The 16858-nt window shown below is 33.7% G+C and overlaps 1 protein-coding gene across 1 annotated transcript; it reads right to left on the bottom strand.

Moving 5' to 3' along the window:
- Positions 1-301: 301 nt before the first annotated feature.
- On the bottom strand, positions 302-15558 carry LOC112791117 (callose synthase 5). The gene is made up of 43 exons (XM_025833838.3): positions 15281-15558; positions 14725-14983; positions 14505-14605; positions 13412-13533; positions 13148-13244; positions 12925-13035; positions 12705-12833; positions 12500-12592; positions 12296-12387; positions 12074-12200; positions 11791-11928; positions 11622-11698; positions 11445-11517; positions 11232-11357; positions 10172-10286; positions 9476-9810; positions 8921-8973; positions 8757-8817; positions 8579-8660; positions 8418-8467; positions 8228-8314; positions 7529-7651; positions 7355-7449; positions 7158-7242; positions 6929-7089; positions 6629-6752; positions 6177-6268; positions 5943-6060; positions 5716-5867; positions 5273-5382; positions 4989-5114; positions 4845-4913; positions 4536-4725; positions 4293-4410; positions 4089-4208; positions 3894-4009; positions 3734-3817; positions 3094-3206; positions 2729-2958; positions 1719-2516; positions 1381-1431; positions 1043-1228; positions 302-859 (listed from the first exon to the last, which is right to left on the bottom strand). Exons 2-43 carry the CDS (start codon positions 14909-14911, stop codon positions 629-631), a joined length of 5748 nt encoding a protein of 1915 aa, XP_025689623.1. The 5' UTR covers positions 14912-14983; positions 15281-15558; the 3' UTR covers positions 302-628.
- Between the last annotated feature and the right edge of the window lie 1300 nt (positions 15559-16858).

Genomic DNA, 16858 nt, shown 5'->3' with positions numbered 1-16858 from the left:
ATAGTAAACAAAAATTGTTATTATTATATTTTTAATATAGAAACTAATTATATTTAACTGTTATTTTTTAATTTAATAGAGTAATAATATGTATTATATTTAATTATTATTATATAGAAATTTTTTATTTTTATTTTACAAAATTATAAAATTATTATCTATACAAAATTGACGTGGGACAATTATAAAAAATAATGTCATAAATTCATTTTATAATATATTGATATCAACTTTTATATAATAAATATAAAAATAGATAGTTAGATGGAATTCATGACCACTCCGTTTAAACAATTGGTATGATAAAAGGACTTGGGTGGGATTAGTGAAACTGAAACTGAAACTGAAACAGCTATTATTAGCTCAGGAAGATGACAAAAAATTGTATCGAAACTACTTGCGCCTAGATGAACTTGAGAGACTATCATATCGCAAAATTATATAAGCCACTGCACTTTCTTTTGTTGGTACAACATAACATCACTGCTGCCTAAGGTTAATTCTAAGTTCTACTGTACAATCTCAATGTTGAAATTTGCTGTTATAATTGCCTAAACCTTGCTCTGGTACCTGAGATATGGTACCGTCGTCTTTCGTATTGGTATTATCCTGTGTATGTTACAAGGGATTATTTATGCTTCTTTCCACCCGCCAGAATACGCTGGATTTGAAGTCCTCGGCTGAACGCTTGATTGAATAGCAACCGAGTTTGGAATTCTGAAACAAACGGGAACCAAGCTAATATGGCCACTGGTCCGAAGATAAGCAATCCCATCACGTATTCATACCCTCTTGATAAAGCTTTGACGGACCCCCACATTCCAATTGCCTTCACCAATGGCCTACATGCTTGAGATATCTGCTCATATAAAGATAACAGCAACATAAATCACGAGAGAATCTTCTCTGATTGCATGAATTAATCAAGTCGGCTTAGATGGTTTTGGGATTTAATATAAACAGCAATAACTTTGAGGCAATCAAATATCTTTTCAGCATGAGCAGACAAAGCAAGAGGCAATGACCACTAAAAACAAATCACCTGTATAAGTGCCCATCCTGTTGGTAAAAAAGCTAGGAGGCTCCTAAGAATGTCTTGAACTGTGAGACTAAGTAGAGTAAACATCAAGACTAGAGCGACAATGCTTCCAATGAACAAAAGCAGTTTGAGGAGACGAAATATCAGCTGAAAATCAGCACTGAACTTCTTCCTACCCATAGACACAATCTGCAATTTTAGATGCCGGTATGCCACTGGTTAATTACTAAGATAATTATCAAGCTGTTTATTAATAATGAAATTATTAATTATTTTAAGCTCAATGGTAAAAAATGCTCTACTAACTCAAAACGAACTTTCATATATCAATAAATACCAACCTTCAAAATGATCATAACAGCTACTATGACTAGCCAGGACAGACCATAAACCTGGGGAGAAATGAACGTTAGAAAGATCTCTTTTATATGTAAACTTGTGTTTGTGTTTAGTATTTCTTTTCCATTTTCTGCTTTGTTCACCGGGGAGGGCATTAGTTATTTATTTATATTGGGTAAACAGGGAGGGTGTTTTCGATAACAGACTAACTTCACCTATAACCAAGGAGTTTCATCGTCCAACATGTGTTAAAGGCTTAAAGCAATTAAGCCCTGAGGTCCAGATGCTAAGAGTTTGACATGAAAATTTAAAATAAAATTGAATTGGAAAGCATAATTACCATGATGCTTTTGTCACCTCTAGCTATATTTAGATGATACACAATTCCATACTGATAGACAAAGAAACGCAGGGCAAGAATCACCTCCGAAGTCCTCCCCAATAACCCAGTGAATTGCAAATGCTCTTGTTCCTCATTCCACCATGATTCCCAGCTCTTGGTAGCAGGAACACCAATACCACCTCCACTATTCATCCATTTTGTCCAGTCATCCCAGTCCTCAACTATCTTCTGCCACTCAAATCCTGATGGATTGAAAAGGAAAGGACTAAACAACCAAGAACAAACCAAAAACCACATTGACCCTGAGAGAAGAAGATATGCAGTTGAATCAGGAGCTGCTGATCCATAAAGCTTATAACACATAAGCAAGACAGCAAGCTCTAACCCTTTTACAAAGTGGCTCCTCGAGTACATTCTGTAATTTTCTGCGAACTTCTCATGACGAACTACAAAACCACGCCCAGTTGCTCTGTACTTTGCCCCTCCATGCAACAGAGTGCGCCCAAAGTAGTGCATCTTCGATCCTAGTGAGAAAGTGAAAAAAACGGGTGCTAGCTGCAGCTGCATTATTATGAGGTCACCTATAGCAGTTCTGAACCCTCTTTCTAGTCCTATTTCCATAACCATGGGCAGAGTCATTAGAAGGCCTATCTGAACAAGACTTTGTGAAGCCATTGCTTCCTTTAGTGGATCGTCGCCCCTTCTCTTTGCCAGTTTAACTATTGCATTTTCAAATCCACTCAATGACAGATAGAGTTTTCCATATAGGAAAGCATAAACTGTAAGGGACACTGCCTGTGATTACCAGAAGAAAACGTTAGTGCTAGATCCAGGGTTAGCTAATTAAGCAAAAAGGGTAAGATTTAGGGTGTGTAAAACTGAAAATTATATAGGCAAGTGAGCAGAAGTATATTTCCCATAATCTATTTAAATTAGTTGGACTTATTTTATATGAAAGATGTTTGATAATTTTCTGATTAATCCTAAACCAAAGCATTAAGCATTACCATAGAGCTGACATAAAATCCAACAGTTGTAAAATAGAATGATAGCATTCGGAAAAAATCAAATCGATGCCCCAGCCGGTATATATCCCTGCTTAGTGTCTGCTCTCCATTACCACAGGCCACTTTTGCTTCAAAAAGAGAAATTTGATTGAGGCCAACATCTCTACCCTTTCCAACTTGGATATATTCATGATGAGTAACGTTTCCACGTCTTAGTGTTGAGTTGAATCCTACATAGACAAAGCCATACGATACAAGGCCAATAAAGAAATATCAAATACATACCAGCTAAAAGATAAAATAGAATAAGAAGAAGAAAGAAACAAAGATAAGTCATTGCTAAAAAGATGTTTCAAAAGCATTACCAGCAAATATATCCTCACTTAAATTGATGCCACGAGAAGCCTTGCTGAATCCTCCACGGGTGAAATGGAAAATTCTATCAAAAACATCAGGATGACCATAGTGGAACCGAACCCTACAATCGAAAAACTAAATCATAAGCTGGATGATGTGTATTCTGTATTACATGTATTCCCCTTTTTCCACCCCCAAATTACTTCTTTGCTTGCAACAATGTAGAAGATATTGATGATTATTGTCTCCGAACGTTCAAATAGCACAGGAGATGTCATTTAAACAAGAAAATCAAACAAGACATAGGGAGGAAGCACAAAGTTCATCAGTAAGATAAAATAGGATTAACTATACTTTGAATAAGTTAACTGAATAAATTAATTTTAAATGCTTTAAATTTAGAGTTGCCAGTTAAAATGTTGCCTAAATTTGTGAAGCAGTAATAGTCATGTGCTTGTGAGGAGGTGCTTAGTTATCACACAGGAAAAACAAGCACTTTAAACAGTTAAGTTAATAACTGCTACTACATCAATCAAGCATTCTCCTACTATAATGGAGTACGTGACATGGATTACACATCACCAATTTGTCCTGTCATAAACATAATGTAATCACTAAGAGAGGGGGGGGGGGGTGATAAAGACTTACTTCAGGGGTCTTGCAAGAACTCTCTGACCAATAGTGACAAAGCTAGTTTCTTGATTTGACATAAACCAGGCCAAGGAGGAGACACTGTAACAGGTCATGAAATTAAGTAATATGGATCTGAAGATGGCAATGTGTTAGCTCAAAGTAGAACATTCATCACCTGCCAGTAAAAATATGTTCACGTACACCTAAAATGCTAGGTGGGTGCACTCCATGATCCTCATGAAATTCTTCCAGAAGGTTACGCATCTTCAGAGCTTCTTCTAAGTAGTTATCCTAGAGTAAATTTTCAAATGCCCTGGCTTAAAATGCCCCAAATAACCGTAAACGAGTTTCAGAATGTATAATGTTTTACCTGGTTCATGTCAATAGTCTGAAGAGCTTCCCCCCTGGTAAAAATAACTGCATGATTTTGGTTTTCAGGCTTTCCTTCTCCTAACTTTGCCGGACCAGGAAGTTTAATTCGAAATATTTCCTTCGGAGAAGATACAAAAATAATTAATTCTAAAGTAACCACCAGTAATTAACAAAACTTCTTTTTATATCAAGATGCTCTTACTTGGTCAAGATTGTCTACAGATTTGATCAGTACAGAATAATAAACTTTCTGTACTTTATCACCCTCTCTCTCTCTTTCTTCAACTTCGTCAATATATGCAACACGAAGCGAGGGATTGCTACAAATGAAGAAGCAAGCACACATTAGATTATCAAGCGAAGTGGATTTGGGAAATTAAGCTAAATATACACCATCATACTGCATATAGGAAACACAACTTAATTTATTGATAGGAGAACATACTTAACCATCAAATTCAGGATATCTGTCGCACGACGGTCTCCACTGCGCTTCTGATTCCCATAGTTTTGACAGGTAGCAACGTATGTGAATTTCATGTCAGCCATGGCCTCTAAATTGCCATATAGGGATTTATGACTCTTTTTATCTTGCTCAGATGGAACTGTAATAGCTTTATAGCCATCGAGTATTTCTGCCCACGTGACAGAGAAAAAATCATGAAATCATCTTGGGGAGATAACTACTACTTTTTCTTTCTAGCGGATTACACATAAGTGAGGAAATTTTGAAAAAAAAAAAACTTAATATCACCTTGTTCGTTAGCCATATCAAGAAATGCCTGGAGCTTTATAGCCCGCCGGTAGTACATCATTCCCCTAACTATATTAAGTGAAAAATATTAGTCGATGAAATCCAGCATGAGAGGCGGGGAAGGGGAGAGTCATCATCATGTACCTGTCCTACAAAGAGTTTGTCCCCTCAACGACGCCCAGTGACGTAACTGCAATACATTCTCATCTTTCTCCCATACCTCACTATCTTTCTTACATTCTAGTCGCTCCATGAAGTTATTCCACTCATCTGGCAAAATTACTAAATTATCAAAATGGAGAATAGTGGGGTTTGTTTTTAAAGTGAGAACTGAACCCTCACTTATGTCAAAATACAGTATCAGTATGTAGCCAAAAAAGGAAAATGGAATGAATACAGTCAAAGCTATATTGTGAATTATCACTAACCAGGGAAGATCTTTTGCAGGTAATATATGATTGACACGCCATCTTCATTCTCAATCTCAAGGTCATTCTTAGAAAATACAGTCTCTTCACTATAGTATGGCGTTAGGACACTGAAGAGAAGAAAAAGAGCTCCATAAGCACAACACAGCCTTAGAGTGCATCCCATTTGAATTCTATGCATCAATAGCTCCTTGACAAATAAAAATATCATATAACTTAACAAAGATTTTATGCTTGATATTTGAGATATCTGACAATCCTTCAACATTTGAAGTCATCACAGATAAAGTAAACATCATGTAACACGGATAAACATGGCTTAGCTGCGAGGATGTTGACATTTAATTTGCGTAGTTTTGTGTGCACAATAAGAGCATCATTTTCCCTAAGAACAAGATGGACATATATCTTTGTGGCCAAATATTAAGGAAACTGCACCAGACCTGAATGAGAGCATTTCACGGACACGTGGAGCACGTGGCATCTCCATGAACAATGAATTGGAAAAGAATGCAATCCTTCTCCGTACTTCATCGTTTGTTGGAACCTCATTGGCAGATTCCCTCACAGTCAATAATAGAAAAAGACGTCTTATCTGAAACAACCGTATCATCATTGCTTAATCAAGAAAAAGAAAAAAGAAATCGATGGTGATTTCATTATTAAGTACCTGTTCCTCCCATTGTGCTGTAACCACAGGAGGGTACAATATAGCAGGTTTTACCTCAGTACCAGCAAAAACTTGTCGTCCAGTATCCTTACTACTTTGATTAAGTTCTGCCAACTCACTTATGAGCAACACAATTAAAAGATATTGTTAATTTTAATGGAAGAGTCATAAGTATTTATCATATTAATTAATAACTAACATATTTGAAATTCAATTCAGTTAAGTGAAACAAACCTGTTTTCGTTGACCATCATATCAGTAACCACTTCTAAGATGTCTTGCAGCAACACTACCACTGTACCTCGCTTGGATGGATCCGCATCTTTCTGTGATAAGAAAGCATGGCACAAGTTTCCAAATACTAACTCAGGACACCATTCAAGAAAACAAGCTACAGAATTATATTATATTAGCAAATTGGTAGGAACTTCATGCCTAGAGATTTACATTTTTACTATCTCTTAAATAAAAAACTTAATACTTAGTTTGAGAAAAATTAGTTCACAATAACTGAGATGCGAGAAAAAAAAAATTGAAAATTAACCTTTAGATTGACTCCAATAACTAATCTGAGTATATGTCTCTCTCAATAAGTTAAAAAATGTGACCAAATACAGTTATTGTTGCCTAAAGGCGAATATAGGAAAGAATAGATATTAGAGCTGCATATTCTCTAAATGACTCACCAAGATTTCCACAAGCTCCACAAACTTTTTAAAAAGGGAAGGTAAAAAGCTCATTCGGAAATTGGCAGTAAGTGTATTCTTTGATATGTTGTTCTTAACTTCTTTAGTGATGATGGAAATTATCCTGTTCCAGCACAATAAATTCATAAGTGCTGATAATGATTCAATTTTAATGAAATTTCATAAGGCATCTTCAATCACATGTGCTACTTAAAGAAAAAAAAATAGCTTATATGAAGTATAGAATGATCCTTTGTATCAGCACCAAAAAAAAAAAAAAAAAAGAATCCTTAATGATACCTCTTTTCATTTTCCCCGACAACCAAATCATGAAGAACATGTTTAAGAGATTGATAACATTCGATCACAGCACACTTCATATATTGATCTGCACTTATGCGCTTCCAAAGATCAGAGTCCTTTCCTCGAAATTGAGTGGCCATATCCAGAGCTACAGGAATCTGTAAAGGCTACAGTCAATCACATGAGCTGGTCAAACATAAAAATATTAAAATCCAGTTATACAGACCTTGCTTGCAAGCAAAAACGGTGGCCACTGAATTATTTTCAGACGAGAATCTGAAGAGTAAGGAACCAGCAAAAGGTCCATTTCCCTGGATTATGCAAGCACTTAGTAATAAGTGATGAGCATAGCAAATAAGGATCAAGGAGAAAGTAATAGAAGCCAGGTAAGAGCAACTAAAGACATTTGCTTTGAGTTCTTGCCTATCACTAATGAGATCTTCCTCACGAAAACTGCAAACAATTTCATTCCATAATTGGGCGAATTTGGCAGCTTCACTTCTTCTGCTAGCAGAAATCTATACAAGCATGGAAATTGAAGTGAAGAGAATAAAGAGATTTATTTTTAATGTACTAAGCAATGAAAATGTAGTAGACCTCATCAAATTTCTTTGAGAAAGAGAATTTCTTTCCTTGCTTCTTTTGGGAAGGAACCAAGTATGTGTTGAATGCGCCAGGCAATGACTGGAACCGTGATCTCAGCATGCTCATAGTGTGTATCTGTAAAACCAAATGGATAACAACAGTAACTGACTATCACAGCATTACTGTGAGCTGTTTATTCCATAAAAAGTTTTCCCATCTCAAGTTCACCCTTAAATGAAGAGGAAAGTCCAAGTTTATCAACAAGTTGAAGACTTTGGAATTCATAAAACTGTGGTAAATGATTATCCAGTATCGTATGTCACCAAATTGCTCCTTTAAATTTCTCAAATTGATTACTGTATGTTTGATTGTTAGTATGTGAGTGTGTGTTGCAAAAATGTAGAAAGCCGAAAAGATTATTTATCACAAATCCTGTTCAGAAATAGCAAGCTAAAGAAAGGATAAAATTGATAGTGGCCTCTCCTAGAATTTGGTCCATAACTGAAAATTAAGGTCCAAGTTTCTTTACTAGTTCAGAAGTTCATAAAAACATAAGAAGATGATGATCCAGTACCATGTATCCAAAAGGATTCTAATCATTTTTCATCTTGATTAAATAAGTTCAATTTTTAGTTAGATGCGCAAGTCTACATTAGTTTATCGCAAATACTCCTCAGACATTGCTAGTAATATGATAAAATTGATTATTACCTCTCCTAGACGATCAAAGGCTCCAATAATACCACCGTACAAAGTTGAGAAGACTGCGTACCAAATTTGTGCATCCATGAAATAAACCTGTATTGAAAATTCAAATAACGACATAAAATTTGTGATAACTCATCTGAACAAGTGAAAAGATTAATATATGAACATAAACATGGACATATAGCATTTGCACCATGAGTACAGGAGCCCAGAGTGCAATAACTGCGCTATAGTTATTTCGAGCTGCATAGGCCAGAAAATATTAGATCAATGAAATGAATAGCATGCTACAATACAAGGTAATCGTGAAGGGACAAAAAAAGAAGAAAAGGAGCAGGAGGGGGAGGAAAATACCATCGGGGTAAAACTCGTGCCAACCATAGTCAACATGTTTAATGGCCATTATTAACTTTGTTGGCTCAATCAGAGGTATTATCTGAAGATAGATAAAGCAGTTAAAATCTTAACAAGGCCCAATAACTTCACAAGCTTAGTTTATAAGTAACAAGTACTGCACATGTAGCGTTTTTACTTGGACAAAATAGCTGAACGCAAATTTGGAAGCCAATAGTATGACCCAGAAAATAGTGTACCTGGCATTAAAAAATGGAACATAAATGATGGGACAATTTTCAGACAATAACCAAGCGGACAATCCAATAATTACTTCAGTAAAATAGTTTGCATGAAACTTACTTTAGGAGAGCAAATTGGCTTTCGTGCATTCCTCTTCCAACATATATCCTTGGCTGCAGGGGGAGAAAAACAAATCATTCAGAAAAAGAGAGAGAAAAGAGGGGGGCATTACTTTAACCAGTCTATTATGCCAAATATATGTTTTTTATATGACTAACGGTCACTGGCTCATATAGTATTTGTGTATTCAAAACATATGGGGAAAATAGCGCTACAGATTCATGACAACTACTCCATTTGAAAGAGTCACTGACTCATAGCATTTGCGTGTTCAGGGAAAATTGACAGTATCATGCTACAAGTCAGTATGCATTACTGATAATTACAATGTAGGGTCTAAAAATAACACCCCTACTGGAACAGTCCTTGCCAATACTCACTTAAGAAACCGTTCCCCACATTGATTTCTAGGCTCAGGTTGAAATTTTTCATTACGTTCAAAATAACAAATAACTACATGAGAAGTTTCTTACAAACCGAAAATTTTTTAACATATATCATCTAACAATGAACAGAAATAGTTCAATACGTTAGAGAATAAGACAACATGAGTACCTGAGACCACCACAAGAAGAGTCTAACTATGTGCCAGTCTGAGTTTTCAATCCAACGCCTGAGCATTGGGAAAAGAAAGAGTATAGCTGCTAGTAAATTTGGAAGCATATACGATGCAACTGCAAAGATATACAACGGTGGATTGCCCTCTATTTGATCAAGAAAGGAAAGCAGCTGCTTGAGAGCTTGAGGGGCACCCTTGATGGCATGCACATAGAAGACCGAAAGAATGATAGCCCAACAAAGACTGACAATGACTTTAAGAATATTTCTTAGCACATCAGTGAATTTCCACCGATGATAGCCTGGAAAGTTCAGGAGCAGGTCTAGGATACCTAAATCAAAATAATGAATGAAGACAAGAAATAGTAAGTTTCTATGACAATACGGAAGAAGAAAAATAGGACAGTAAAAAATTAAGAAAAGGGAAATGTAAAAATGAAAAATCTGGCTGCTTCAACCACATAATGATTAGTGAAAAGGTTTATCTCCTTTTTTTCTAGGTGGGTTGGGGGGGGGGGGGTATTAAGAGCATGGGATAGTATGACAACCCATCAATCTAAAACAGATGTCAGGGTTCTTCAATAGGCTGACCAGATCATTTTAAAAAATTAAAAAAAAAAGTTGTTTTTAATGTTTCCAAACAGATATAAATAGGTTCACTTTGACAAGAGCAACTTAAGTAAATGTGCATACTTTGAAGTAAGCGAAGAATGGATGCTGTGATGAATATACTAGAGAGATTAAATAAGACATCCTTCTGAAAGATATCCATCAGTGAAATCTCGTCCCATGCAATAATGAACATCACCTGTAATAAGAATCCTAGAGCATTATGCAACCAAATTACCCACAACTGATTTAAATCGGCGTGTTCCGCGAAGCTAAAAGAATTAATTTTTATATATAAAAATTATTTAATTAAAAAATTTTAAAAATTAATATTAAATTTAAATAAAAGTATAAAAATATTACATATTCTAGTATTTGAAAAAATTCATCATCTAATGTATATATTTAGCAAATTTAAATACTATAGTACAAAAATGAACTATTAGATATAATGTAAATATTGAATATAATATTTCAATAATTAAAAATAACATCCATTTTTTCATGTATTATGATATCATATATTTTAACATTATTATTACAACTAAATAATATTAAAAAATACAAACCATTAAATAATTAAATAAATAATAGATTTTTATAAAATAAAAGTTATTCTCTAAATAAAATATGCAAATTTTAGAATTTAAAAATTAAAATGAACTCATATTCTTTATACAATAATTTTTTTAAAATTAGATAATTTGATATGTAAAATTCTGACATTAATATTAGATTAATTATATAGATATTATTTTTTATGATACTATAAATATAATTCTAAGATATATACTTTTTTATATTATTGTAATAAAAAATATTATTCGTATACTAAAATCAGTTACTAAAATTAACTACCAATATATTTGTATATAAATATATGTGTGATTTAATTTATTTTTAATATATATTTATATTTCAATATTTATTTTATACTAATAATTGATTTTAATGACTGATTTTGTTAAACACATAACATAGTCATATTATAATAAATGACATGATAAATTTTATATAAAAGTTAAAACTTAAAAGTTTATATGTCATTCATTCCTATAATATTAATTTGGATTATTCTTTTATATATTATAATATATAGGAAAATATTGGCTTAAGCGTTTCCTTCTATTGAAAAAGAAAATACCTGTAAACCCAGTATAAAAAAGGTCCAAAGTCTATCAAAACTGCGGAAGAGGTGCCAGAATGATCGCGTCTCAACAAAATTTGATTTCCCTGTTTTTCCAGATTTTCTTGGAACACCCTTTCTTCCCTAATATTACATTTTTATAAGTTGAGAATTAAATAAGTAGTATTTTACAATCGGATAAGTAATTTTGTAGAAAGTGTATACTTATACCCAATCATTTGTCGATTTAAAAAATTCACCATCATCACGCATTGGCCATCCAAGAGAAAAGCAATCAGGTGACCTGCAACACAGTGCACAAAATAAATAAATAAAATAAATTCAATAACAACTAACGAAACGGACCAAAAAGTCAATTCAAAGATAAAATACAAAAAGGAAACAAACCAGAAATACTCATTTAGATCATCATAGTTGCACCATGCTGAGTGAGGAGCCGTTCCATTTCTGCTCCTCTTGGCTTCCTGTATTAATTAACTGCATTACTAAGGGCGTAGTGACCTAGAGAATATAAGTACTTGACTATTGCAATGTCTTTGATAAAACAAAAGCATACCGTGTCTATTACTCGGTAGAGGGGAGTTATAACCTTGCGGAGAAATGCCTCTTCATCACCACCATAAGAAGGTTTGATATTTTCACCCGTAACAATGCTGACATTTCCAGCCATTAGACCGTGTAGTTCATATGCCATCTGAAGTTATTAGAATTGGCCATTATTAGCAGAGCAAAACATTACTTAAAAACAAGGATTACAGTAGAAAAACAATGATAGCACATTTACATGAGATTCAAGCACAAACAAAATGAACCATGCGCAGATTAATATGTATACTCACGTTGTGAAATATGTAGCATAGGCACTCAGGCATGAAGCGAACATTGGACGCCTCACCCCAGATGAGAAGGTACAAGCCCATATAAAGCAACTTCCTCTGTTGCACCTCTTGCTGACCTTGAGGAAGTCTATATAAGAGAACATGATAAAAGTGACCATTAAATTTTATGAGCTAATAAAAGAAGCACAAGTGTTCACTGATGGATATACTGTTATGCCTCACCGTAAACTATGTTTTCGTCCCAAGAATTTGCACCATTTTTTATAATTCTTAAAAAGCTTTTTCATCACTTCATCAACAGCACGATCATCGAGCTGCAATTCGTTCAAATAAAATAAAATAAAAATAAAAATAAAAATAAATTAATAGAAAGAAACAGCAGAATAAAAACTATAGGCCAAAGCCAAATGCAAGACAGGTACGTGCCATGTTTAGAGGCTCAGGTTTAGGGTGTAGCCTTATATGAGAATTAGCAAGAAGCAGAATCAAATGCTCTCTCTGATTCCTGACGTTGTCTCTCTGCACACAAATTTACCATATGCAATAAAAATTTAAGCAGATTATACAAAAAAAAATGTAATGAATAATAAATCATTCTCCTCTAGCATTGCGTGTTGGTCAAAATACATGCCTGGAAACCAAACATGGCTTTAAGCCAATCAAGCAAGTCTAGGTCTCCTGTTCTCTGTCTTTGTTGCTCGAAAGAACTAGGCCAGTTCAAGCCTTGTGTGTTCCATAGCGCAGAAACAGCAGCTTTAATCTAATAAGGAAAGAAAGTCCAAGAACTCAGTGCAATCCAAATAAAACACAGATAATCAATAACGAAACTTCTCTACCAACAGAAGCAATACCTCTTCAAGTTGCATAATGGGTAGAGAAGCACCAGCAGAATCCAGAGGAAGGATATTATAAGGTGTATAAATTTCCTTTTTTTCCTGGACATCTCTGGCAGCCGCGATAATCTGCAAAAGAAAATTTACGCTCCAGGATCTGAATATTGAAATGATAAAAAGAGGGACGAAACACCCATTTTAGAACAAAATAAAAACTGAAAGGATATGAACGTAGACCAACCTCAGGAGCTACTTCTTCGACTTTCTCAGTCTTATTAACAGCACAAAGTACTTCAAAAAGCACCCCGGCAGTCTGATAAGCTTTACTGAGCTGGGCTCTGCAAAATAATTTCGATTTCAGGGGCAATGGGAAAAGTAACCATTTACCATGGAGGGGGAGGTAAAAGCTAACGTCATATCAGACGCAACTTACAAAATCCGTCACAAGCAACAATTAAAGAAGCACAATTCATACTTCATTATAAGAACTACGAAAACTCGTAACCTGTCTGCCTGATCAGCTTGATCAAGAGTTCTGACATAATGTTCATAGTATTGCTGATAGTAAGCCTGGATTTCTCTTGCATCTGTCTTCTTAACTCGAGAGGGAAGACTAGTTGCATTATCCTAGAGTTGAAGAAATTATGTAAGTTACAGTAATAATAAAATGGCAGCTCTTCTCTGCGGAAAAAGAAATGCTACTCGTTACAAATATTTTCCTTTCCCGTTTTCAGTTCATGGGAATAGATCAGAGCTGGTTGCTTCAGTTCCTCAAGAAGACCTCCCCTATTCCGAAAGAATTTTCCCAAGAAACCCGATGGAGTTCCTGAATCCCATCGCTATCACGGAACAACCTCTTCGAAGAGGTAAGATCGTTTTTCATAAATTATATAATGAATGCTTTTTGAAAAATAGATTAAAAATATAGAATACCTATTAATATCTACAAATAAAATATTGAGCGGTGATATGCTTAGTTAGACTACATATAAATAGCATTTGAAAAATAATAATAATAAAACTTATTAATCACTAATAAAATAAACTTTTTCTAATTAGAGATGAATAAAACTTTTTTTTATATACAATAATATTAAAGAGCTAGTAACTTAAAACTATTTTATTATATTTAATGTTATTCAATTATTCTAATATAAATTAAAAATATAAAACAAGATAATTTTAGAGAGACCGATTTCATTCCCATTAATGAGTAAAATCTCCAACAAATTATGAATCATTTATTAGCCATAATCTTACTACAGCATTCACTACAACAAAAACACAATAAAGTTATTGATACCAAAGAATATTGATTAAAAATATTATTTATACATTAAAATTAATATCATATATTTATATATAAATATATATTTTATATTAATAATTAAAGATTTTACTGTATACCTAGATGTTTAATCTAATATATGCATGGACTTCTTGCATGAAGGGAGATTAGAGCATTCATGTGCTGTGTTTGTTTCACGCACGGTATACTCATACAGTCATACTCAAGCCTCAGCAGTCCTCATTCTCGCTTGAAATGCATAATGCAGAGTCAGTTGATAAAATCGAAGCAAATGAAACTACAGGCTTACCCTCTCTAATCGCTGCCGCAGCAGCGTCTTGAACTGCCTAACGCCACGGCCGGTGGAGGTCTGATCCAGCCTGTGCGCTTTCTCAAAGGCATAGAACCTACCTGCCAATCGTCATTACGCGCTCAGCAACATTAATTTGCACATCATATTTCAAAATTCAATATCACGAAATCACTATTATTATTATTATTATTATTATTATTATCGATCCGTTACGTACATAGATAGGCAACCCTGGGACGCTCGGCTTCGATCTCGTTGGCGACACGTAGAATGGGAGAAATGGAGGCGAGTGAGGACGGCACCACTTCGTTGTCGAAAACCTCCATGTTGAAGGTGGTGGAGGCACTCCTTGAACCCCGCCTCACCAACGTGGGCGGCGGCATTACTCGGTCTAGTTGCGACATTCTTCTTTATGCACGTGCCTCGCTCTGTTTATACCGTGTAGATCTATCTCTCTATTCCGTATCCTCTTCTTCCTGCAGTTCTCACTCAACCACTCAGTTATTTAATTCACTTCTCCCACAAAAAATCCAAGTTAAATTATCGATCTCTAGCTAGATACGATCTAGGAAAATTCAACTCCGATCTCATGTGTAAAATCAAATTTAACACAAATTATTATTCTTCAATAATAGGAATGAGACTCATATATCAATCAATATGCATTATATTGCAAGAAATGGTTACTACCGTCCAAGAACGTGAGAATGTTTGAATATGTTTATAAAATCTTGGATTGATTATTGTAGAAATTCACGCGTTATTGTTCGTACCTGTGATCAAAGGTAAGGGATCGGAGAATCACATTGTGGTTTTGGATGATGGTAGAGTCTCTGTATGCGCATTATATATTTTGAAGCGAGATCCAAGATGCAAGAACAGAAATCCGAAAGAAAGAGACAAGAGGAAAAATAATCTGCAAGAGGCAGAAATATAGAGGTGAGTGTAGAGAGAAGTGCGGTGAGATAGATGTGAGAGTGAGAAAACCGTTTCGGAGGTGAAGGGTAAGAAAGAGAGAAGAGTGTGAGAGAGTGAGTGAGCGCGCGTTGACAAGAGTTTGAACCCTTCGAAGTCTGAGGGAAGAAGGACTTCAATTTCAATGGAAGTCCGTTTTCGTCTTTGTCACCCCTTTTTGTAACTAATTCACATTTTATTCACCAACCCATCCCACGCCACGTTCGGTTATTCAGTTATTCTTCGCGTCACAAGTCACTCTTTGCTCGAATATTTATAAATAAATAATAAACTCAGTCGTCATAATATTATTATTTATTATGAAAAATTTATAAATTATTATTTATTATTTATTTATATATAAATTATAAACCTTCAGTCGTCATGCAGTATGCCCCGCTATCGTCGTGGACTCGCCGTGTGACTTTAATTTTTATGTAGTAAAAGTCTCAAATTTTAGTATTTTTATTAAAATTATATTAGTATTTAATTCGTAAAAAAATAGTAATTTTGTATTATTGGATAAAATTTTATAATAGAATAGATTCTTTGAATTTTTTAATAATTGAGGGAGTAAAGTGTGATTTTTTATTATCATTAATTTTATAAATGAGACTAAAGATAAATATGAGAGAAAGAATAATGAAAAGTTAGAAATCATATTTTACACTTTCAATTTTTTTTAACTTAAAAAAATTTATTTTCCAAATAAAAACACTAATAATAACTAATTAATGACTATAAATCATAACATTTATTAACTCATACTATTTTTTGTTAGTATATATTTCATCTCACCAATCATCAACAAAGAGAAATTCTAGTTAGTAAACCTTTTTTTATGTTAAAAGTGTTATCTTTTAGCATGGCTTTATTTTTAATAAATTAACCGTGTAAAAGAGTTTATCAGATGTATGTGTTTTAATTATTTTTAAATAATAAATTTAAAAATTTATTATTTCTGTTAATATGATAATATATAATTATTTATTTATGCATATTTTTAAACTAATAATACATAAAAAAAATCGAATTCATATTTAAAATGTTAGATATTTTCAATTATATCCTAAATTTGTGTTCAGATTATTCATTTTTATTCTTATTATATTTTTTCTTCCACCATTATCGCTCACCACCCGCCCTTACATTCATTAAAAATTTAAAATGCAATAATAAATTAAGAGTTTTGCTAAATAAACAATCACTTTTATAAATAGTGTGAATAATAGATTTTAGAATTGACCTAAAAAAATATTTTATTTTTAAATTATTTCGTAAATTTTAATATTAGGATAATTATCTGCACACCTAATAAATTAAATATTTAGTTATTATTAACTGTATATGAGTAAATCAAATAAAAAAATAACCATTTAATTAAAAATAATAAATAT

This window comes from Arachis hypogaea, chromosome 3, assembly GCF_003086295.3.
Source record: "Arachis hypogaea cultivar Tifrunner chromosome 3, arahy.Tifrunner.gnm2.J5K5, whole genome shotgun sequence".
NCBI classification, from domain to species: domain Eukaryota; kingdom Viridiplantae; phylum Streptophyta; class Magnoliopsida; order Fabales; family Fabaceae; genus Arachis; species Arachis hypogaea.
Note: the sequence above shows the minus strand (reverse complement) of the source record. Positions and strands in the feature narration are given on the sequence as shown.

Excerpts from the sequence above, each read along its gene's own strand:
- LOC112791117 (XM_025833838.3), bottom strand. The coding sequence starts at position 14,911 with ATGTCGCAACTAGACCGAGTAATGCCGCCGCCCACGTTGGTGAGGCGG. Across the intron at positions 11,699-11,790 it reads TCTACCGAGTAATAGACACG|GAAGCCAAGAGGAGCAGAAA; the intron begins GTATGCTTTTGT and ends TAATTAATACAG. Across the intron at positions 8,468-8,578 it reads GCACGAGTTTTACCCCGATG|CTCGAAATAACTATAGCGCA; the intron begins GTATTTTCCTCC and ends TGGCCTATGCAG.